Raw genomic sequence first — 25,657 nt, 5'->3', positions numbered from 1 at the left:
CTGAAACCAACGCATCCACTTTAGGAACATCAAAAGTTCCAAAGCCTCATCTGGCAGAATATATAGCTTACCCTGCCTACTCTGAGACCCACCTCTAAGGAGAGGAATATTCCAGAGGTCAGAGCCTTCTGAACCCTATGGAAGGGAAAAGGTCCTCACCAGGCCCCTGAAATCTTCTAAAATGGAATCCTTATCCGATCACTGACCCTTAATCCCTAATGCCACCACAGCCTGGGTAATGAAAGCTCGGAGCTCTTTCAATCTAATAATTCGGGGGATCATCTCCCTCTGCTGCCAGGATCTCCTTTTTCCTTCAGGTGGCGGCCCCCTAAATCACTTTCTATCTCATCCTCGGGGAGGAGGCCCTTCAAAGAGACCGCTGCTGACCCCGTGGAACTAGCATCAAGTCGGATCCAGCAATCTCCTTGCCCTCTTAGGCCGGGAAGGCACCAACAGATCAGAAGCAGAGGAAGAACTTCCTGTACCAATTTCTTTCCCAAGGCTCCATACTTAAATAAGCTTGACGCATTAAACATTCAGGGAAGAAGGGCTCCATTCCATCTACAGCCTCTCTCTCCCTCCCTCACTGCCAGCAAGCCTCGAGAACCTCAGTGCCACCAGGGAATGCTGTCAACTCCCTAGAGGTCTTTCTGACCTCTGCAGCACAGCCCTGTGCTGTTTCCAACTCAGACCATCCAAAACTGCTGTGGAGGTGCCTTTCATAGCCTTTTCCCCCAACTTAAGGGGTCTCTCCAGAGCTACCCTCCTCCCAAGACAGGCCTCCACAAGTGGGACTTCTTTCCCCACACTCCTTGACCGTCTTGCCCGAGTCATGTGGCTGTCCAAGTGAGGTGGTGGTTACTGACCCTATCCCCCTCTGGGTACTGGCATCAGATCTAACACTAATGCCTCACTACCAAGCACCTGTAAGAAATCTAGCAGAGACATAAGAACAGAAAGTGCCTGTCTTGGTGCTCTGGCACCAAGGCCTGCTGGATATTTTTATTCAACTCCTCCTCAAAAATCACCAATGCCAACATAGACTGGGGGGCAGGAGGAGTAACTACATCCTCCTCGGAACTGAGAGGTGGATCGGTGGTGGACATCTGGACCAATGGAAGCTGTCGCGAGTCCTTGGCCTGCTTAGAAGATGAACTGCTCTCACCATGGGACCACTTAGGTGAGTTTTGGCATGCACTGGCTCCATTCCTAGCATCAGGCACCAATGGAGAGATGCTTTTTCAGCTTCCCTCGATCCCAGTGTTAAAGAAGTGGAAACCAATGCCTTCAACTGAGTCAAAGCCCTGTCTCCGGCTTTCCTATTGGATTATGTCCCCCCCCCCCATGACAATGACTCTTCCTCCTCTGGTGCAACTCTGAGGTCCTTTGATGTCAATCACTATTGATGAATCTCTTTTCCTGTGCCCGCAATTCTTTTGTATCTGTTCCATGCAGGACCAGAATCCTTTTTGGATCATGGGCACACATTTGCATCACCCCTGGACATCATGTAATGCCCCCAGGCACAGGATACATCTACCATATGGATCCAAAATAATTCTTGTGCACAAAGCATTACAGGAATCTGCTAGAGATGATCAGCCTATATAAGAGGGAATCAACAAACTCAATGGTAGTGGTGACTCGAAGGCTGGTGGGCACTGATGGTGCACCGCTGCAGAAAGAGTATGAAGTCAAACAAACTTAAGAAAATGACCAAAAAACCTTACCTAGGATACAAGGGACAAAACTGCAGGACCCCACAACAATCCTGGTAAGTGAAAAAAAGAAATCCAAAAGGCCCAAAAAACAGGACAGTGAAGCACAAAGACTCAAGGGCGCCATAGAAAAAACAAGACTGAAGGGACCCCTGGGTAGACGTGTGGCATAACTGCATGCATGGGCATGCTCAATAAGGGACAGTCAAAACTCTAGAAACTGACAAGTTTTCCAAGTCAGGTTCCATTGGATCATATCACCCATGTTATCCAGCTTGTACTTGGAAAATTATAACTATAATAGAATAGCAATGATCATAAGAACTTAAGATTTATCATGTGTGCAGAGCAGAACTTGGACAGTTCATATTGTAACTCAATAAACCCCCCCTTGCATATGGTATCATGACTTCTAGTTATGCTCTAAGCAGGGAAGCTGTCGCCCAATTAGTTAACATATCCTATATTAAATTTGTGTCCGCTGTTTATCAATCTAAAGATGCCATTCCATATCTTTAGCTTTGAGCAGTTCAAGCAGGTAAAAATCAAGAAAGTAACTAAGATAACCTGTACATTTAAGCTGGCACATGTGCACAAATCAGCCTCAAATAATGATGCTGGGGCTGAGCTGCAGGAGTCTGAGGATAAGTCTATATTTAAAACCTAATGGAAAAATTTGCAGAAAAAAAAAACTTCTAAAAAAAAAAAAAAATTAGGACAATTAGGAGCTCTCGTTGAGGTCGCAAAATTGGATGAATCAGTCCAGGACAACGTCATGTGACTCAAGGAGCACAACATGAAACTTTCAGACCTTGAATGTCAACATCTACCATGCCAAACTCAAAAATTTTGAGAGCAATTATGGAATTGTCCTCAGGAAGATAGAGAACTTTGAGAATAGATCATGTTGCAACATTAGAGGTGCTTGAAAAGTGGAAGGCAATGACTGTACAATATTTTTCAAAATTGCTGCCAGATGTTCTCAATTGAATGCCACAAAGGTATGGTTAAAATAAACTGGGCTCATCGTGTATTAGTACTCGTTCCTACAATGGGAGGGTAACCCAACGGCTATTAAGCTCTATAATTTCAATGGTAGGAGCATGATTTTAAATGCTACAAAGGAGTCAAAGGAACTTTTTTTGCTGAATTATGATATCACAGGATTTCTCAGCTGAAATGCAAAGGGAAAAATCAGGCTTTTGTGTGCGTGAAACGAGTTTATAGAAGTTAAATTCTCATCATGTTGTATTCTATCCGGCAAAATTAAGAATTTTTGTCAATGTCAAATCTATCATGGACAAATGTTAAGGCTGTGGGGAAATGCTTGCTTAAATCAGACCAGCCACGTGGTTGAGGCCTTGAAGGTGCCTACCTAGCTTTAATACTACAGTGGGCCTTGGATACCCAACAGGAGCGAAAGGAGGAAGATCTTTGGGTGGACTTAGTGTTCTTAGAGCAAAAAAGTTGCTCCATTTGGATGGGTGTCTTGTTACTCCTGTGCAATGCTTTTTTCTTTCCATGACTTTTTCAAATGGATTTGCATCTATATTTCAGCCATAATTACTTGCTATTCAAAATCAGTTTATGTTCCTTTTACTTTTCTGGTACATTGTACCTCTTCATTGGAACATATATTGCTACTGCTGTGTGGTGTGGTGTGTCGAGTCGAGCTCTCCAGTTGCCTATTGCTACAGAGTTTATTTTTGTTCTGCATTCTCTTTTTAGTGCTGCTTCATTGTACTATATTTTCATTGACTTTTTTGGGTTGGGTAGGTGGTGAGGAGTTACTGGGTTAGAATTTGTGGGTGACTTACCCTCAGTTGTGATTCATTTCCCAGAGGGTTATAGGATCTTATTAGGTAATAAGGAGTGGATGGTTTAGGAAGGGTGTTTGATAAAGGGACAGGGTGGAGTTGGTTTGTTTTGTGTTTTTAATTTATGGGCTAGATTTGGAATCAAGGCCTGATAAATTTGTATCTATGGCTTGATTTTACTGGCAGTATTGTGGTAGATGGATTTCTAGCTTAGAACAGTTTCAATACTGTAAGTCATAATATAAGCAATGTGCTCTGCTTGTTTACTGGATTTTACCATAAGAACATAAATGCCATACTGGGCCAGATCAAGGGTCCATCAAGTCCAGTATCCTGTTTCCAACAGTGGCCAATTGAAGTCACAAATACCTAGCAAGTACCCAAACATTAGATAGATCACAAGCTACTATTATTAATTACCATTAAAGCAGTTTATGGATTTAACCTCTAGGAACTTATCCAAACCTTTTTTAAACTTAGTTACACTTTAGGCACAATTGCTTTATATAACAATGATCTTGTCATGACTAAGAGTCAAATGTATCTCTAGATGTGAGAGGAATTTCTACTTCAATTAAATGAAAATGTCTTGTGAAATTTGCCCTTAGAAATAAAGTCCAAATCCCAATGCTTCAAGAAACAAATCTTATAAAAGGTGAGCATGAAATTTAGATAGGCTGGACAAATTTTACTCATATTCTAGAAACAGGGGGTTTGAATTTTAATCGAAAAATTTCCTTTTGTAGTTGATGTAGAGGGCAGATTATGTGATGCTGGAATGCTCACTGTATTAGTCAGTGTATATGGCTCGAATGCTGATCAAAACATTTTATAGGATTCTTACTGATAAATTAGCTTTTTTGATGTGCAATGTGTGTTGGTGGGATTGGAATGTTTGCCCTGATTCACTTTTGGATAGGACTTCCTTAATTCAGGGCAGGCCTGGGCCTGATTCAGGGCTCCTTGACCTGATTGATGCTTTTCATCTCTGATATTTGGAGGGTACGACCTGCTAATAAGATTACAAGTTCTACTCAAGACACAATCCAGTAAAAAGTCAGAGATTGCATATATCCATCCATGTCATCTTTGGTGGTCAGCATAGTAGGGCCAACCATACTAAAAATATTCTATTTCACTGGAAGCAAATCTAATCTCTTTATCAGCTCTTTACAGACTGGATTAAGAGCCCTTCAGCTGGCCAAAACCCTCGCTGAATAATCATGGAAAAGAAAGATTCTAGTACTTTTATATTCAAGAGCTCCTTTTTTGTAATTTGACATTATAGAGGCTTTAGTAAAAATTTAAAATCCTTGCTACTACAAGTCTAGGGCATTCGATTCTCCCATCAGGCCTATGATACACCTGTTCCTCCACTGCCACTTTTGTTTTGAGGGACATATGCAGGATTTCAGGTAACCATACCTGAATAACTTCCATTAAATCTACATCTTTAACTTGCTCGGTAAGCAAGACTCGTTCTGAGTCTTCGATGAGAGCCTCCAGTAGTGCATTCTCCCATTACAACTCAGTAACTTGAGTTGTAAGGGCCTCCGTGGACATCTCTTGCTCAGTTAAGCGATGATCCACAGTTTCAGATTTTAGCAGTATGACGTTCCACACTCTTAAAGTGCTGCTTGAAATTTATTTAAACAATCATCCACTATCACCAAAACATTCTTAGTAACATCCTGGATTAGCTCTTTGAAAACTAATAGAGGGAGATTTTGCTCCAACACCATTTTAGACTCCACCAGCTTAGACTTTCAGAATCTACGGGAGGTTTTCATGGACATAATACACAGCGAAAAGGTAGGGCGAAGAGCATAAGTCAACACACCACTGCTAGAGTACTCAAGTAGCAGAAATCAAACATTAAAAGGAAGAGAGTCAGAGGAATAACAAAATACAAGAAATGTGCTGGCCCCAGGAGCTACACTTCCTAGGCAGCCATCTTGAAAGGAAGTCCAGGTATTGTTTGAGTGAGACCCTTTTTGGTTTGTTGGCGAAATAGGATGAGTCACAGAGTACCTCAATATAAGTTACTGTTGCCCAACTCCTCTTTTCAGCTAGATTTATGATTTGCCACTTTCTGGAAGTTAATTCATGCCTGATTACTAGCTCGCACAAGGAAAGGAAAAAAAAATCGCAGACATTGAAATGTTAAGATTCATGGTTAAAAGGGAAAGTTCAAATGACCAGATATGGGGCTTTTACAGGAGAATTTGTGGACTAGAGTAACAAGTTTATGCTTTTAAGCTGACTGAGGCATTCTGAGTGGCACATTATCTTGTTTACTAGAACTTGTATTTCACTACCACAACATATTTGTCTTGTTTTGCTAAACAAGCTATGTTTGCGTGGTTATGATGTACTATATATGTAATTGTATTATGCTTGTATTCCTAAAATTTTACAAAAGTTAAAAAAAAAATAAAAATTCTGGTATCACCATAACAGCTAAACATTTTGTGAACAAAAAAAAAAATGTCACCTAGAACCTTACCATACCATAATAGCACTAACTTTCAGGATACAAACAGCAGCAACCTTATCTATGAAAAGGCAGCAATGCAAATGTTACACCAGACCAAGGCTGGATTTAAGAATTTTGCACCCACAAGCAGGACTGCAGAGTGGTGGTGGTGGTGGATGTTGGAAGAAAAGGGATTTTCTCCATTTTCCTATCTCCAGAGTCTCAAAGTCCTAGAGAGTGTCATAGCTGTGGCCCTTTGAAGTAGACCGTGGAAACAGGCTTCTTCATCCAGTTGTGCTCCTTTTGGGTCTGAGTATTTGGTGCCTTCAAAACGTTGCATTCTAGGCAATTCCCTAAATCCTGGCCTGCACCAGACCCTTGAACCCGGTACACCTAATGGGAAAATAGAACAAGCCAGACCGCTACAAATCCTTACACAGAAATTACATGCTAGCAGAAATACTGCACCTCAGTCACAACTTTTACCTAATTTAGAGTAAGGGTCTACAAATTAGAAGCAAAAACATGTAGACAAAACTGAAATGGAAAGCTCAAGAAAACAGATTACTAGCATGGAATATTGAAGAAAGTGAAAAGGAGAAGTTCCTTACCCGTAACAGTGTTCTCTAATGATAAAGACGTACAGAAATATGAACTCCAAGGAAAGGTGGGAGGGAATCTTGAGGACTGACATCCTTCTGTCCATCGGAGAACCACTGTTAGAGGTAACTTTTCCTTCTCCAAGCAGGATGGCAGTTCTCACATATGGGGGATTCACAAGTTATGGGGCTGCCTCAGACCAAAAAAAGGGGGAAAAACCTAAGTGCCCAAGGCACTACTGATTTGGGTGGAGACAGGCCAGCCTTATATAATTCCCTGCCCCCCTTTTTTTTTTTTTTTTGAGGCAGTCTGACCAATAATAGGCTCTAGGATGGAATGGAGTTGGGTTTTTACTTCTCAAAGAGATTCCGCAGAACAGACTGTTTTAAAAACCAAATTTCGCAGCAGGAGCCCCTGCCAAAACAGGGGTAGAATGTGAATGTGGTGAAAATTCCATTCACTGTGCTGCAGCCAGAGCTGCAGCAGTGAGCTCTGACATACCCCAACAAACCCAGGACAAGAGAAAGGCACAATTTACTAAGAACAGTGCTTTTGCCACAGGCATTACAGGTTTTTGGTGTCAAGAAGAAGCCCAAGTACTCTATCTGGGGCTATAGAGCCCTCCAGACGGATTTCTTGTATTTGATGAGAAATAGATTGCCTTTACAGACTTATGTAGGACGTTACTCAGATACTATTTATTTATTTAAAAGCTCTTCTATACCGTCGTTAAGTTAGATAACCGTCACAACGGTTTACAGCAAGGCAAGAGGTGCAGTAGGTAATCCAGCAACTTCAATGTGGAACAGGAGAATGTATCTAAGCTGTGACTCACCCCACATGGCAAACCTCCTCTCCTAATAGTCCATGAATAATGTACTTACATTCTCAACTTCTATAAGGGCAGAAGTATTATGCAACCAGAACCTCTTCCCCCAATTCAGGATGTAAGTTGTTTGATATAGCAGGTGACACAGAAGCAGCTAAACCACATCTTAGAGAGTGATTGGGAAGAGCAGATAGGGATACACTGCTGTTGACAACCCGAGTACATGGGATACATTGGTTGGAGTTAAAACTCATCCTCCCCAAATATTTGGAGGCAACACCAAAATGACAGCATAATCTGAGCAAAGCACATTTCTGATCCAGTGATGTGTATTAGAGTGAACAGCTGTCTGGTGGAAAAATGGAAAGGGAGCCTCCCCCCTTCACCAAAGTGCTCTACTGGTAATAGAGCAAGCAGGTGGCAACCTTAGCACTGTCACCCACTGACAAAGGCATTCACCAGAATTAGGAACAAAACATTGACAGCAGTCCAGCAGACCCTTTTTCATTCCCTGGTTCCATGTAGAGGACCTGTAAGAAGCCCATGGTTGACCCAAGGCTGTATTATCTAACATACCCCCCCCCCCCTGCAAGAAAACACAGTATAGACCCCTGGAAGCTTCCCATTTAGGAGGAATTCCTGTTATAAGCTGGAGGCCTTATCCCTCCCCGTTGGGGAGGGTGGGGGCAACCAGAAGTGAGTAGAACTCATATGTAAGGGGTTCAAACTGAAGGCCTATCGGGCCACCCCTGGCATTTCTGTGCACTAGCACTTCATGCCTCGTTACTAAGTAGCACACAACATATGACAGACTGAGTTACAGCAGCACTCATCAACCCAGTGTCTGTATTGCTATGCAGCAGTGCTTGACCTTGCTGTCATTGCCATAGGTGCTCCCAGTGTTACAGTGGGAGCACCTATGGCTGGCTCCATGTTGGCAATGCTGCCTATGCTCACACCATGCTCCAACGTCCACATCCCAGCATAAGCTATAATCACTGTTTACAGTGCAGGCACTATGCCAGAGAAGGAAAAGCAGGGAAGTACAGAAATAGAGGCTCCTGGTACTCCTACCCTGTGTACTCTTGCTGGGGTGCCACCCCACAGTGATCCCACTGGGGGGCACAGGCCCCCCCGAGGCCCAGTGATACAAAGTCCTCTTCTTGAGGCCCCCACAGCCCACGTGGCACTGAAGTAAGCTCAAAGGCTTCTTCTTTTTAGTCCCACGCAGTGCCAACACCATTTTTCTTTCAGTCTTGCAGACGCAATGCTGCCAAAGGGAATCTGGTAAAAGGAGGAGACCAGGACCAAGCAGATTAGGAAAAAAAAAAAAAAAAAAGATCAGACAAAAGGTACAAAAAAATGCATTAAGTATTTAGTGATTACAATGTCATCTTTGGGGATTTTTGTTTCTCCCAAGGACAAGCAGGCTGGCAGTCCTCCTATGGTGATGTCATCTGAGGGAGCCCAGCATGGAACTTTGATTTCAAAGATTCTAGAAGTTTTGCGCATTCTCTACTGCACATGTGCAGCTGTATCTGCCTCCCAGGCAGGGCCCTTCAGTCTCATTTTTCCACCAAGCCTGCAAGTCATGCTTCTTTGCTCTCTCACAGCTATTATAGTGAGTTTCTGGAGCTGCAGAAGCTATTTTTTTTTTCTTGCCGGCCCTGCAGGTTTTGTTTTCTCCCTAAGCGGAATATAAATATAAATAAATAAAATAAATCGTGCATCTTTAGGTCATTTTTGTTTCAGTTTTTCCTTTCATGTGTTAATTCTGTCAGCTGCATGGTGCACTGGCCTAATGCCCATTGCAGTTTGGTCAGAGGTTTGCTTTACATTAATAATGCTGCTCTGCAGCTTAGTTTTATTTTTTTCCCCTCAGCCTTTGTGCATTTTATTTTGCTTTTGTCTGTTGCCTTATGGCAATGGCCCCCAGGGACAGGGTTGGGAACCACTGCCTTATGGGACCTGCAGCCTGCTGGGTCCCTGTGTGGTCAGGCTAGGCCTCTAGCCTGGGGACATCAGAGTTCTCATCCAGGCATGAGCTCCATGAAGACTCAGATAATGAAGGATTCCAGGATCAATTCCTTGTCCTGCCTAGGTTGGTGGCAGGCACTGGATGAAACATTCCCAGGGGTGGGGGTGAGGCTTATTTTCCCCATGGCTCCTGGGAACCATACTAATCTTCACATGCCCAAGTTAATCTTCATCTCTGAGTCCCTGGATGATAGCCTTCTCTCCTGCCTGCCAGCATGTTCTGGCAGGGCAGTCTCCAAAGAGGAATGGAAGGAGTTCCTGAGCATGGGCAATCACTGTTGATGCGTCAATGGTGACATGACATCAGATGCCTATGCACATTCAAATGAATGAGCATCAATGGTCAACACTGGGCATGGAGCTTGGTGGCGCTATGACATCTGGCATTGGCACCATGCCCTGTCCAGTGCGGGTGCCATAAAGACAGTTGATGCCATCAGCCCTATTGATGGCGCCACTAAGCACCGATGACATCTGTGCCGTTGACAATGCAAAACGTCATCCATGCCAAGCATTGATGTGCTAAATTCAAAACAGCATCATATTTATAGAATAATATTCAATAGCTATTCCCATGTAATCTTATGTTTTACCGTGCAGAGTTAACCTCATAAAATTTTGGCGGGCTCTGCTTGATTAGCCCAAATTGCCATTCATATATTGGTGCTGTCACAGATGAGTCACCGAATGGTTATAATCATTGGTTACTCTGCAAGGATTTTTTGTAGTTATTTTTGTATTATATTTACGGTATCCAGGCAGTGCAATTTATGTTTTATGTAGCAGGATTGGAGCAGCTCAGATGTCGAACTGGCTCTGGCCCGACACGGCTCGTGTTTCTGTTAAGCTTCCTCAGGGGCCGGGAGATGCCAGATGATTTCACCGTCTGTCCATGAATCTCTTCTGCTACCGGGATGCAGCTTTTGCCGGACAACCACATGAACATACATCATATATTTATACAGTTTTTTGTGTATCAGTGAAGCATTGATGTGCAGCATCAAGCCATTAAAGCCAAGTACAGTCGGGTGCCAAAGTCTGCATCGATAAGGGGTGCTAATTTATGCCATCCGGTGACATTCAGCACCTATGTAAGCTCTCTCATATAGGTAGATTCGGTAGACTAATAACGAAAGACCTGCACTCAAGTTTTATACTTATCATACATTCGTAATTAGCAGCTACTAATCTGTCATATAACTCTCACAGAATTACAATAGTGAGAGTTATATGACATTAGTAGCTGCTAATTACGAATGTCTTTCGTTATTAGTCTACCGAATCTACCTATATGAGAAAGCTGTAACATTTTGTCTGTGTTTTGATTTCATAGTTTGACTATCACACAGAATATCAGATAAATATTTTAGATTACAATTCATGCAGATTTAAATTTCTTGGAGGTACTACTACTTCAAGGTTGGCTGTTGCTTCACAGAATACCTCTTTGCTTTAAGAGCAGCTTTAAACTGGTCTGATCTCTAGATTAGAACATGCCAGTTTTCCCTCATCTTACCTTAATTTTTTCCTGGTCAGGATAAGTCCAGTAGGATATGCAGTTACTAGACAAGACACACCAGTACCGATGCCAGTCCCCAAAGCCACCGACATCCTGAAACATGGTCTGTAGAAACACGGAGGGCATTGGATTTAACTTTGCAGCTTATAAGGACACTTTTTGCTTTTATTTCAAGAAGAGAGAAAAATATCCTGACCCTGGTATAGTCAGATTAACTTAGCCCATATTTCTATGCCCAAACAGGAACTTTAAGCACTTTACAACATACAGAAACAAATAGCAGCCATCACCGAGCTGGACAGTCTGGAAGTCTATGTCTTTTAGCACTGCTTGACAGTCCCCTAAAGGGAGAGAGATTACAGCAGTTTATAGGGTTTAAGAGTGGCTTGTTCAAAGTTGCAAGGAATCTATACCCAAGGCAGAACTTGAACCCAGCACGCCCAGTTCTCAGCTATGCTCAAATCACCAATGGGCCGATACAGTAAAGTCCACGGGAGAGCGGGCAAACGCACAGGCCACTCTCCTGTGCACGCGATTCAGTATGCAAATTAGGCTCGGCGGTAAAAACAGGTAAAAGGAGGCGCTAGGGACACTAGCGCGTCCCTAGCGCCTCTTTTTGGACCGGAGCGGCGGCTGTCAGTGGGTTTGACAGCCGACGCTCAATTTTGGCGGCGTCGGTTTTCGAGCCCGCTGACAGCCAAGGGCTCGGAAAGCGGACGCCAGCAAAATTGAGTGTCCGGTTTTCAACCCGCGAGCCGACTTTCAAATTTTTTTTTTTTTTTTTTTTTTTTTTTTACACTTTTGGTGTCTTCGGGACCTCCGACTTAATATTCCCAGTGCCCGAAGAAATTAGCGACTACCTTTGGGTAGGCGCTAATTTCTGAAAGTAAAATGTACGGCTTGGCTGCACATTTTCCTTTCTGAATCGCGCGGAAATACCTAATAGGGCCATCAACATGCATTTGCATGTTGCAGGTGCTATTAGGTTCGGGGGGGGGGGGGGGGGGGGTTGGACGCGCGTTTTCGACCCCTTACTGAATAAGGGGTAACGCTAGCGTGTCGAAAACGCACGTCCAATCGAGGGTTAACAGTGCGCTCCATCGGAGCGCACTCTACTGTATCGGCCCGCAAATGAGGATAGCTCTAATCTAGCAGTAGAAAGCCCGATTGTTATGTCCAAATGGCAAAGATGACATCAGCAATGAAGGCGGCCTGGGCTCACTGCTCAACAGATGTGGGTACTGCCCCTTCTCTTAGCAAGGGCAGCGTTGGGGAGAATCTTGGGGAGGAGGAGAAAGCAAAGGCCGTGCAGTTTGCGAGCTGGATACTCACAAGGAATCCTCTGTGTTCCACCTTAGAGTGACCGCAGCACTGCAGCTTCAGATAGATATTCCCCTCTAGTGGTGAGAGAAAAGGGACCTGTGGGGAGAAGGGTGATAAAGCTTGGAATTAGTCAGAAGCCAGCAGTGTGAGAAAAGGCAGTCTAGTGTGGCCTTGCCATGCAAGGAAGCAAGTATAGTTACTGGAGATTACCTGCTAGAGTGGATACACAAAGTATTAAATGTTTTGCTCTGTACTATGGAAAGCGTAGCAGATACGTCTACATGGAATACAGGGATGACTTTCTGGATTCATTCATCTGAAGTTGTAGGCAAGTATAGTAGAAATTCAGTGGCCAGGTAAATAATCATAAAATAATGATCACCAATTCACAAGGAGTAGGCAGCCAAAGGACAACCAAGTTTGAGAAGAATCTCTGCCATGGGTACATTTTTACATGCTCCTAGGAGGCGAAGTTATGCCCGTCATACAGGAGGTTGGGGTTGGAGACTTATGAAGTTTAAACCTGCAGATCTACAGGCCAATGCTTAGCAATGGGTGTAACCAAGCAGAATACCTGAACCCAATTCCAGGCTTAAGCATCTGCCCTTCTACACAATTAGGTTGGGAGCACCATCTACAGGGAGTCAAATGCTCATGCCATCACCTACTGGACAGCAAAATGGTAAGAGGCATAGCTCAAACAAAAATGTACTCTTTGCAACAGAGGGTTTCTGCAGTCCTGACATTTTGTATGAGGTGGTAAAGGAAACAAGGACATTACTAAATGCCACATACTATATTTAGCTTTATCTAGTTTAACTCCATTCCACATTAATAAAACAGGATTAGTCTCCAAAACAGCAATAGTGGCAGTCAGAGCTACAAACCCGGCAACAAATTGTATGTGCCTGGGGTATGACTTGAGACCTGGATGAGCTATAAGTCAAGAAAAGAGGACCCCACCCCCACAAGGGCTGGCCCTGTTAATCAGGCCATAAACTGTGCACTACAGCCCAGGATATTTGGGTTTGTCTTTTGGGGCCAACTGGGGTCATGTGCATGTTGAAGAGGACATTTGATCCTGGGGACAGCAGGACAGCAAGCAGGCAGCTGCCACTAGAGATGCTCCTGGCCATAGAAATACTGAGGACACATCCCCTTAAGCCCTCAGTCAGTGAGAGTACAAGAGAACCCTTTCTGCACGCATGCACTACGTTCAGCTTATAAAAAAAAAAAAAAGGCGCCACAATCATTTAAGTCATCAAGAAAAAAATTACAAAAATTGAGAGATTTGGTGTCCAGACTACTTTTATTGACCACACTACATCACCAACTCCTATGGAAGCTGAGGTAACTGAGTCCCAAACTGTTTTGATAACTATGGTGGGCTTTTGAAGAAATGAAAATATTAGTAGCTATAAAATAATCTACACAGAAGAGGGCAAAGTTGTATGGCCATAATTCAATTATTAAACAATGAAAAAAGGCAGACACAATGGAAAAGTTATCAGCAAATCTAGTAGAAGATAACATTACAGAAGGCATAAATTTGTAGTTGCTGCAGTTGCATGCTAGATGTTTCACAAGAAAGTAATATCGCATAGAACTCAGCCATGCAGGTTACACTATCTGTGAAAGGCCATTGTTTCACATCTGGGAATCTTAAGTTCTCCATTTAAAATCCACCAGGATCAGACAGATACTGTAGCATACACACCACAGCTAAGGGAACATGAGGCTGAACACCGCCTGAAGCGTCTGAGCTGAAATCGGGACTGCTGCACTAGCACTGGCTCTCCTTAGTTTCGTGGGCAAGAGATCAGAGGGCCTCTCTCACCCAAAGATACATGCTGCACACAGACTGCAGTGAATTAGCCTCCTGGGAGCCAGTCGACCTGCACACCATTGCACCGCGGGAGGGTAGAGAAAAAACTGAGCCAACAAACAAAAAGAACCCCACAGGAGAACTAGCATCCCCACCCTGCAGAGAAATGCTGCCACCATCACCTTTGTAAAGTGTGAGGTGCAGTCATCAAAACGAACAGGAGGGCCCGAAACTAGAAAAGTTACCCAGAACCATAACATGAAGAAACTAATGTTCTTCCCAAATGGGTATGTGCAGATAGACTTCCATCAAGTCCAGAGAGGCCTGAAAACCTCCACATGATGAACTGCTGCTATCACCATCCGCAATCTTTCCATATAGAAAAATAGGGAAATTGCAATCACATTTCACTTTTTGTAGATAGGGATGAAAGGCTTTTTGGCACCTCACAGTAAATTGAATACCTCCTGCGACCACGCTCCCTGGCCACCACTGGTACTATCATGCTAGCAACTGAAGGCAACATGTCCTGAATCGCCACTTGCTGGTCTTGGACACTGCAATGTGACACCATGAAAGCTTCCATGATGCGGCAAAAAAATTCTAAAGCATACTGGTCCGAGGTAATCCTGGTCCAGTCTTCATAAAACTGTGATAGTCTGCCTTCCATTGCTATCTCAAGAGAGTGGATCAGCCTGGCTTCATTGTGAAGCCTTACTGCCCCCTGGTCGGAGCCCTCTCAAGAAGTCCTTGGGTGCCCTGGTTCTGCCCCAAAGAAAGTGCAGAACCCTTATTGGGATGAAAACTGCCACACCTCCCAAAACCTGGAATGATGGAAAAAGACTTCCTGTCATCTTATTCTCTGGCAGCTTCTTCCCTTTAGAGTCTTACAAAACCTTCATCAATTGTTTCAGGTCCTCTCTGAACAATTTTCTTTTTTCCTGATCATTTAAGAGACAATTTACCGGTGGGCCAATTTCTTCTTGCAAGAGATCTTGCTCTTCGTCTGTGTTATCAGGGTCCCCACTAGAGATACCCTTGGTCAGGTGGGGCTTGCATCGAGGTCTGCCAACAGGAATGGGAGAGGGGGCCGGCTGGGGTTCCATCTAGACAGGGGCAAGCGAGGAAGTAGACTGCACCTGTACAAAGGCCTACAGTCCCTAGAAAAATTCCACCCAAGGAAAGGCCACTGGGTCCATGCCTAGCCCAGGGGGAACTGGGATGGGCCCAGCCGAGTCTCCCTCTCCCATGGAAGACCCAGCCAAGGGGTTACTCAGATCTGGAGTACTTCCTGTTAAGGCTGCCAATCCATCATCTGAATGGGAGGAGCCGAGCTCAGCAAAGTCTAGGGAGGCCAAATCCCCTTGGGCTTCCTCACAGTGCTGACAAGTTGGAATCCAGGTCAGGCTGAGAGGCCCTAATATGACAAACAGTGCAGAGAGTAAGGTGCTTCTGTTTCTTGGCCGCCGGTGCCACTGACTGCAGTAACTGTGCACTCAGTTTTGAGTGCCGTGGAGAGATGCATGCACAGCTTGTGCACCTAGCTTTTCCTGTGTCCTATGCTTACTTTATTGCACGTATAAGTACACACATGATGTTATGCGTGTGGCACATGGGCAGAGCCAACGCACTGTGCGTACTGATGTCCTATGGTGGGCAATACAAGATGCACAAAGACGCGAGCAAGATGGTGCCGCCGGGGCCTACAACATGGTGTGCCGACCAAGCTCAAAGTGGGGCCTAGCTCACCAGGGAGCTGCTCAACCCGCTTGTAAGCCCACTTCCCTATGACACAATGGGACTGGGAAAGGAGTCAGTACGGCACGCTGAGCAAGGAGACCGGAAGAAATCTTACCGAAACACCTCTTCTCTGAAGGTAATTTTTTTTTTTTTCCAAACTTACCTGGGGGCTCAGCACTTACCAGTTGAGTACAGAGATCCTCTGGCTGCTGGGGGAGAGGGCTTTGGCCATCACTATAACACTCTGCTTCCTGTACCCACTGCCTTTCAGCTGCTTGAGCAGCAAAGTTCTCACGAGATCCCACCTCTGAGGGATCTCAGAAATCAACTCAGGAAAGTTTGTCCACCCTGCCCCCCCCAACTACTCCAGGACAATCTCAGGGTGTCTGGAAATCACATTTCCAGGTATGGCGAACAGAGGATTTTTTTTAACCCAATTCGTTTTAATTGTATTAATTTTGTTTGATGGTACTTGATATCAAAATATTTAAAAACAGCAGATGGATTTGTAGTTCTGCTCTTTCCTGAGTTGGATTGCTGCAGTTTTGATATAAATTCATTTCTTGGGGTAATCTGTATTCTTGGCAAGCTGTGATAGATTTTATTGGACTGTGTAATTATCCCAAAATGCCATACATGAACTATTGAGCACTACAGAATATAGGACCTGTCTTTAGATATGAGCCTTTGATCTGACATCTGAAGGGGCCTACCATACTTTTTTTTTTATCCAGCTCAGAGCATGTGACCTATACAAAAGGGGCAACCTATTTATGAAATTTACAAAAAAAAAAAAGAATTCACACATTTGTTTGAGTTTTTGGCATATGGCGGATGGCAGGCAATGCTTTGTCCCCATAGTCTAAAAGCGTTGGCTGGTGAGCACCTCTCGGGATGTATTATGCGAACTAGGCATGGTGCCTGAGGATGCATGGGCACCATGTTTAGATATACAGTCTGCGAGTGCTTTTAAGAGGATGCCTGATTGTAAGGGAGGTATTGGATTGTAAGTGTTGTGGGGAACACTCCTTCTGGTCGGCACGGCGTTCTCCATGTCGGGCTGACCACCCTCGGCCTACCACGCGGCTCAGAACGCCGCCGTCCTGTACTTGGCGGAGCTCTCCCTAGGCGCACGCAGATGGGAGGCTCTGCCTCTGTAAGGGTTCAGCATCAGAATCTCTGGGCCAGCCTCCTATTATGTCAGCTCCTTCTATGATGTCAGGAGGCAGCCCTATATAGTCCAAGCTTCTCGCCTGTTGGTTGTCTTTGCAACAGCTTGTCTCCTCGGAGAGGACTCCGCTCCAGCTCCTGACTCCTTCAGTCCTGTGTATCTCCTTGACTTGATCTCCTGGTACCAACCCTTGGCTTGCTTCACTTTCTTCCTCTTTGCTGCCCACATAGACTCCTGGCCTGGTTTCATCGCTTCTGCTCCTCTGCTGCCTGCCTCAGACTTGACTTTCGTATTCCTCCTTTGCTGCCAGCCCTGACCTAGTCTCTGCCTCACCTGTCCTGCTTCATCTAGGCAACCTGCACCCAAGTCCTGCCAGCCCCGGCAGGACTTAGGTGCAGGTTGCCTTAGGTGCGGGGAATGAGGGCTGGTATAGGTGAAACTCCGGTTGGGTTGATCTTGCTGGCTCCACGTAGGGCCTTTCCCCTGTGGTATACCAACTCCCATCTCAGCTCCAGGGTCCATGAACATAACAGTAAGTAGAATTTTTGCACTGTCGTGTGTACAAGGCTGATAAATGTTTGGTGGTATCAGCCTCGCTCCCCTGATAATAGTTAATGAAAAAACATTTTTGGGTGTCTATGCTCATGGGTGGGGTGTAACCTATTTTAAGCAGCAACTTAAACTTTACAAGATTTTTGCCATTTTTCACTAATGTGACCTATACTCAGCAGTGACTTAGAATACGGAAAATACAGTATGTAGTTTTAAAAGTTTTTGTACAATATTTTAGGTACAAGTATCTTTAGGGGAGAGGACAGAGGGAGCTAGGCTGCTGGTGATGGAGTGGATGGAATGGAAGTGGAGAGGGGCTGAGGGGGTACGAAACTAAATCCTCTACTATAAAGTGTTACTGCATGCCACTGTATCATGGTGTGCCACCAACAGGTAGAAGGAGCACCAATCTTTATCCACCTTCTGGTTTCCAAGTTTATGAAGGGCTTGTGGTATTCCATAACTTCTATCAGTAAACCTCCAGTGCTTTTGAACCTTACTGTACTCCTAGCTTAACTCACGAAGCCTCCTTTTGAACCACTTGAGTCAGCAATTTTGAAATTGGAAAGTGATGTTCCTCGTAGCTATCACTTCTGCTCAAAATCAGTGAACTGCAAGCACTGGTAACCTGTTCATCATACTTCCAGTTATTCTATAATAGAATAAGTACATAGAACCACCCTAAGTTTCTTCCTAAAGTGCTATCAGTTTTTCATATTAAACAAGCTATAATGCTGCCTTCCCCTCCCGAGACCACGTAGCCCATAAAAGGGGAAAAGGCTCTTCAGTCTTTGGACTAAAAAAAGAACCATAGTATATTTGAGAAGGACAACGTCACCATCTAGCTTCTCAACTGTATGTATCCTATGATCCCCAATAGACGGGGGCAGTGGTAGCCAAGAGAACTCAGTCCAATTAGCTAGCACACTGTATTGAACACTTATGCACTGGCTGGCTTACAGATTTCAGACTGTCAAGACTCATATCAGGCAAGAGACATGGTGGCTTCAATGGCTCACTTCAGGGCCACTTCTATTATGGACATTTGCAAAGCTAAATATTGTCATTTGTGCACACCTTCACTTCCTACTATCTGGACAACTTCAAGAAGTGACGATTTTTGGGCAAGCAGTTTCATACAGCCTGTTCTCCCTGTAACCCTTTCCACTGGAGGGCTGGGTTGCTTTTTCAGTAATTGTGCTGCTGTGCAATTCTCAGCTTGAGACTCCCCACTTCAGCCCTGTTTAAAAATAGAAAGAGAAAGCAAGTTTGCTTACCTGTAAACAAGGTTCTCTGTAGACAGCAGGATGAATTAGCCATGCTTATTACCTGTTCGTCTCCCTGGAGAGTTTATTACCTTGCTCAAACTTAAGCACTGGAAAAAGACTAAAGGGGCTCAAAGCAGCACATGCAGAAACTCCTGTGCATGCTCAGTAAAGTTTACCTGAGCTCTGAGAGATGGATCTGTTCAATGCCATCAAATGACAACTACAAGTCATGGCTTTTTTTTTTTGAGAACTGAAAAGTTCTGAAAAAGGGGTTGCCTGCCAAGGCAATGGCAAAAATAGATCCAACAAGGCAGATAAAGCCAAAAATGCACAAAGAGAAAAGCGAAAGACGAACATCTGTGTTGTAGCTCTGATGAAGACAGACTGAAGGGCTTATGAGATGGTATGTGCATGTGGCAACTTCCATGCATGCTCGGTAAAATTGTTACTGAGCTCCCTGTGCTGGGTCCATGTTGGTGCCTTCTGACATCACCCATTCATTATTGCCAATTCATGCCCTCTTGTCAGATTACTGCGAGTTACATAGAAACATAGAAATGACAGCAGAAAAAGACCAAACGCCTATTCAGTCTGCCCAGCAAGCTCCCACACTTATTTTCCCATACTTATCTGTTTCACTGACCATCAAGTTCAGGGCCCTTGTTAGTAACTGTTTGATTCAAATTTCTTGCCACCCCCTGCCATTGCTGCAGAGAGTAATGTTGGAGTTGCATCAAAGGTGAATCATAAGGCTTAATGGTTATAGTTAGCAATCGCCACATCAAGCAAGTTACCCCGATGCTTGTTTACCCAGATCAATGCCTTGCTGGATGTTGTCTGAATGTAAATCCTCTTTTCCACATTTCTCCCTGCCATTGAAGCAGAGCACAATGTTGGAGTTGCATTAACTGTGTGAAGGCTTATTGAATAAGGGTAAGAATCACCAGGGAGTAGCCACCATTCCAGCAAGCCACCCCCCATGGCTCTTCTCTTCATTCCCATCCTCTAGCCTTTATGGATCCATGTGTTTATCCCATGCCCCTTTGAAATCCTTCACAGTTAAAGGTTAAAATACAAATGTTTTAGTTAGATCACAGGCCTCACTCCTTTATAGGTATCACTGATTAAAATACAAAACATCCTCAAACTGTATTAGTGGAACTCCCACATCATAGAATTTTCACTGCCTTGTTAGATGCCATTATAGCACTAACATCTAATCCTTTGCCTTTACAGCATTTAGAGTCCTGGCCCTCCTACAACACTTAAAATAGTTTGAGACGGGGGTCTGGTTGTGGAGCCGAGAGGACATTAAGCCGCCCTAGTTGAGTCTCTGGGAGTGTGAAGTGCCAGCTGATTTCCATCCAATTGAGCATGGTGAGCAGGAGAAGAGAAAAATCAAATCAATAACAGCCGATTCTGAGACTCTGCATCATCACTGGGAGACTGGGACTTTAAAACCAGAGCCACGCCGGCGCGCGTGCCGAAGCCGCGCGTGGCTTAGATTGGCTTTGACAGATTTGACTAGAAAAATCTGAAGTCATCTTGAAGGACGAATGGGACATAAAAGAAAAGCTAGATTTGTTACATCCTCTCCGATCACAACCAGAATAGGCCCCATGGACGCCCATGTAAGTCGGCAGGGATTACCATTAATGGACAGTATGTGAGACTCGTCTGAAGCCTCGCTTAGTCCAGGCAATGGGCCTATTCCCCCACAACCACAAAGAGTTCCAAGAGAAGTAATTGCTAAATGTGAGTGCAAAGGTACTGCAACCAGCATTAGCTGATTCTATTTCAACCCCTTGCCTCAATATATCTTCGACTGAGGCTCAAGAGGAAAATCTCATGATAACCATTGGTAATTCCCAGATAGACTCTGTGGATCCTACCAATGTGACTCTTGTGGATTTGTGGAGGGGATTAGTGAAATTAGATATGAACTTGACTCAAGTTAACTCATCTCTCTCATCATTGGTAAAAGTTAATAGAATTTCTATATTGGAACAGGGTAAAAAAAAAGATTGAATGAAGAAGAATCAACGATGTATGAAATGTCTGGGAAAATTAGTAATATATAAAATTTGGAAAATGTGTTATTTGGAGATAATACTTTACATACTGAATTAGAAAATGTGGAAAACTTAGAGTTAAAAATCTAAGATTAGTTAACTTTCCAATGACTAGGTTACTATCCCTGAAAGAAATGTTTGTAAAATATTTAAAAGAAATTCTAATAGATGGAATATCTTTATCTTCATACATCTCTAAGATATATTATCTTTCTTCTCGATACAATAATAATAATAATAATGATGATAGGTCAGCTGAAGAAAATAGTATTGGTATTACTATTTTTTTATTTTTTTTTTATAGAGACTCAGACTTTAATAGAAGGGCAACTCTCTTTGTATCCTTTATGTTAGAGAGAGAGAAAGAGTATTTGTTAGAAACTTTTTTTAAGCATAAAGATCTGCAGTTTTGTGGCCAAAAAATATGTATTTTCCCCAGACATCTCAAGACCTACACAGGTCCGTAGGAGACAGTCCTTAGCATTAAAAGGCAAGACCCTTGAAATCGGTGCAACATTTTATTTGAGATTTCCATCTAAGTGCTTTATAAATTTCCAGGGCAAAAAGCTTAGTTTTAATGAGCCACTACATCTTGAAAATTTCTTAAAAGACAAGACATGTCTAAAAAGTAACCAAGAAACGACATTCGAAAAAGCCCAAGAAAGTGAGAAAGATAATGTCCCTTCTCATATTGATTAGTTATGGAAGAATTACTGATTAAATAAAGTGCCCCCCCCCCCTTTCATTATTAGTTCTTAACTAGAAAAAATTTGGGGTTGTTATTTTGATTTTTATTTGTACTTTTTATGTTTTCTAGTTAAAGATTGCCTTGGGTTTGTGATGAAACATGTTTTATGTTGAATTTTGGAAAATGATTAATAAAGATAATTGAAAAAAAATAGTTTGAGACTAAAATGGTTAGCACCCACAAAAGCTTGTTAAAGCCCATTATCAATAGCCCCAAGATACCTGTGGGGGTTAACCTCTGGGGAAAAGGGATAGAAAGAATGAATCTCTCACCTTATCAAGGGGAAACTTGTTCTTGCCCAGGGATTTCAGCGTGAGTTTGAGAGATCCAACTAATAGGAAGTTGCTGATTCGGACAGTGCTGCCAGTAGAAAGATTGCAGGCTGGATTGCAGAGAGAGACATTGAAATACAATTAAATGCAGAGGAATTAAGAGGGAAAGAAAGCATGGAATAAATTAGACATGACATGCTCACCTGGTGAGATCCCACTTGATTTCTGTCAGAGAGAGAAAGCTAGTTATAAATTCCCATTGAACTCAGATCTATCACAATAAGGAATTTGCTGGTATATACTGGCTGGTTAAATTATTTGGGTCAATGCTATTAACCCTCTGCTCATGAAAAAAACTTACCATTCTGGAGTTCAGAAGCTTCTTTGGTGTGATCTAGGAAGAGGAACAGCAAATTAACATTTGGCAGTGAGACAGCATCACTGGGAACAAAGTTGCTCTAAAAGGACTAGTCTCATCTTGTAGAATGGAACAGAGGCATAACATCCCAAACTAATATCTTATTGGGCCAATATCTCACTACTAAGTAGGGATGTGAATCGTTTTTCAACGATTAAAATTATCGTCCGATAATGTTTATATCATCTTAAATCGTTATAGAACACGATACAATAGAAATTCTAACGATTTATCGTTAAAAATCGTTAAATCGTGTTAGTGCGCACTAACTCGAGTTAGTGCGCACTAACTCGAGTTAGTGCGCACTAACTCGATTTAGTGCGCACTAACTGAAAATGATACAAATAAACACTTTCCAGGTCACTGAAGGTCAGTTAGGAATGAATATGTGTTCCTATTGGCTGGCTGCCCTCTTATCTATTGATGTTACCAAGGTTACCACTGAGGTGATGGTTGGGGGGATGGGAAATGGAACTGGAAACTAACGAACACCAACAGAAAATGAAACAAAGTGTTCACACTTCCCAGGTCAGTAAAGGTCACTTAGGAATGAATATGTATGTATGTATTCCTATTGGCTGGCTGTGCTCTTATCTATTGATGTTACCAAGGCTAATACTGAGGTAATGGTTGGGGGGATGTGAAATGGAAACAGTTGGAAGCTTGACAAAAAAGTAATGTAATGATCAGCACTCACGTGACTAGAACTTGTTTGTTTATTATTTTTGTTAGCAGGCACCTGAAATGCTAGTGCATGTTGAATTTGCCAATCACTGTGCATTTTAGAAAGGTGGTCCTGGCTGGAACTGTACACAGTTCAAATATATGTAATTGATTGTTGGTAAGTGTATTTTTTAAGTAGCTACACTGGCACAAGTATGTTTACTTTTCCTCCTACTTAACTCACTAGCTCAGCTTTGTAAGAAGGGCTTCTCTGCTTGTGTGTTGTTTTTGTTTGGTGTGAGGAGAGCAGAAACATCAGATCTTTATTCAATCTACTACAGTCATCTCTTACAGTGCCCTATCCCTATTAATACCAGGAGTGTTGTGATCTTCCTGCACACAGTGCCCTAACCCTGATACCAGTCTGAGACAGCTCCCTCCCTGCATTACTAGTGAGAGGCTGGCTTCACAGACAGGGGGGAGCTGCCTGACCCTCACTCCTGACTTCCCCCATGTCCCAGCTAGTGAATGGTGTGTGGGTGAGGGGGGGGGGAGGATGGTGAAGTCTGAGACAGCTCCCTCCCTGCATTACTAGTGAGAGGCTGGCTTCACAGACAGGGGGGAGCTGCCTGACCCTCACTCCTGACTTCCCCCATGTCCCAGCTAGTGAATGGTGTGTGGGTGAGGGGGGGGGAGGATGGTGAAGTCTGAGACAGCTCCCTCCCTGCATTACTAGTGAGAGGCTGGCTTCACAGACAGGGGGGAGCTGCCTGACCCTCACTCCTGACTTCCCCCATGTCCCAGCTAGTGAATGGTGTATGGGTGAGGGGGGGGGGAGGATGGTGAAGTCTGAGACAGCTCCCTCCCTGCATTACTAGTGAGAGGCTGGCTTCACAGACAGGGGGGAGCTGCCTGACCCTCACTCCTGACTTCCCCCATGTCCCAGCTAGTGAATGGTGTGTGGGTGAGGGGGGGGGGGAGGATGGTGAAGTCTGAGACAGCTCCCTCCCTGCATTACTAGTGAGAGGCTGGCTTCACAGACAGGGGGGAGCTGCCTGACCCTCACTCCTGACTTCCCCCATGTCCCAGCTAGTGAATGGTGTGTGGGTGAGGGTTGGGGGGGAGGATGGTGAAGTCTGAGACAGCTCCCTCCCTGCATTACTAGTGAGAGGCTGGCTTCACAGACAGGGGGGAGCTGCCTGACCCTCACTCCTCCGGGGTATTGTGATCTTCCTGCACACAGTGCCCTATCCCTATTAATACCAGGAGTGTTGTGATCTTCCTGCATGCAGTGCCCTATCCCTATTAATACCAGGAGTGTTGTGATCTTCCTGCATGCAGTGCCCTATCCCTATTAATACCAGGAGTGTTGTGATCTTCCTGCATGCAGTGCCCTATCCCTGATACCGGGATGTGTGCAAGAAGATCACAACACCCCCGGTATCAGGAATAGGGCACTGTGTGCAGGAAGATCACAACACCCCCAGTATCAGGAATAGGGCACTGTGTGCAGGAAGATCACAACACCCCTGGTATTAGGGATAGGGCACTGTGTGCAGGAAGATCACAACACTCCTGGTATTAATAGGGATAGGGCACTGTGTGCAGGAAGATCACAATACCCCTGGTATCAGGGTTAGGGCACAAGTTCTAGTCACATTGACTGATCACATTACTTGTTTTGTCAAGCTACCAACTGTTTCCATTTCCCATCCCCCTTATACTGTCAGTAGGAAACTTGGTAACATGAATAAATAAGAGGGCAGCCAATAGGAATACATATTCATTCCTAAACTGACCTTAACTGACCTGAAAAGTGTCAAATTGTATCATTTTCAGTTAGTGCGCACTAACTCCCAGTTAGTGCGCACTAACCGGAAAAAACGATTTTTAACGATTTTTTAACTAAAAAATCGTGCCTAAGACTATTTTCTTGCCCTGCCACACGATTTCTATCGTTAAGACGATATGGAAAACGATTCACATCCCTAAGTGTTATGCTGTCTGTGGCAGAGGGCAGTATCCTCACCCACCCCAGGAACACCACCTGGTGGTAGGGCAGAGCTTTCTTCAACCCACTGGCATCTACCCAGTCAACGCCTTCTTAAGTTGTCAGCCCCTTCTGTTGAAGATTACTCATAGTAACTAACAGTCAATCCAATCCGGTTTTCTTTTTTTTTTAACTCCTATCTATCACCTCAGGAAATTTTATTCTTGCTGCTCTTGGTGGAATTAGGAATAAAAAAATCAGGATTATCATAACATAGGATTAGAAAGCCCTACTGGCTCATAGTACCTGGTAGTTGTACTTTATGATCTGTCCTTACCTATTAACCCTCACCTTGCCCATCCCAATATCCCCTTACCTTTGGTTTGGAGGATTCTCTTTTTTCACCTTCAGCAGCATTCCTACTTTGTGACTAAGACAGAGCAAATCACAGATCACTAGAGTTTCACATCACACTCTGATCATGCCAAGGATTAAGTTTTTCCCCTATCATTAAGTGTCCCCCTCTGCAGTCACAATACATCAATCTTCATTAAGATTTTATGTAAACTTCCTATTCCCCTCAAAGGAGTTTGGTTATCTGTTCATTTTTCCCCTTGAA

At 43.8% G+C, this 25,657-nt stretch overlaps 1 protein-coding gene across 4 annotated transcripts in view; it reads right to left on the bottom strand.

The window, feature by feature from the left end:
• LOC115095285 (anillin-like) overlaps window positions 1-25,657 on the bottom strand; it is a 173,973-nt gene that overhangs the window by 8,899 nt on the left and 139,417 nt on the right. For all 4 annotated transcript variants that reach the window (XM_029608758.1, XM_029608760.1, XM_029608757.1 and 1 more), the window contains exons 18-23: window positions 25,415-25,468; window positions 22,329-22,361; window positions 22,171-22,192; window positions 21,968-22,077; window positions 12,329-12,415; window positions 10,994-11,101 (exon numbers count right to left, since the gene is read on the bottom strand). In XM_029608758.1, coding sequence (XP_029464618.1) covers window positions 10,994-11,101; window positions 12,329-12,415; window positions 21,968-22,077; window positions 22,171-22,192; window positions 22,329-22,361; window positions 25,415-25,468 — 414 coding nt within the window. The remainder of the gene's footprint in view (window positions 1-10,993; window positions 11,102-12,328; window positions 12,416-21,967; window positions 22,078-22,170; window positions 22,193-22,328; window positions 22,362-25,414; window positions 25,469-25,657) is intronic.

This window comes from Rhinatrema bivittatum, chromosome 7, assembly GCF_901001135.1.
Source record: "Rhinatrema bivittatum chromosome 7, aRhiBiv1.1, whole genome shotgun sequence".
Taxonomy (NCBI): domain Eukaryota; kingdom Metazoa; phylum Chordata; class Amphibia; order Gymnophiona; family Rhinatrematidae; genus Rhinatrema; species Rhinatrema bivittatum.
Note: the sequence above shows the minus strand (reverse complement) of the source record. Positions and strands in the feature narration are given on the sequence as shown.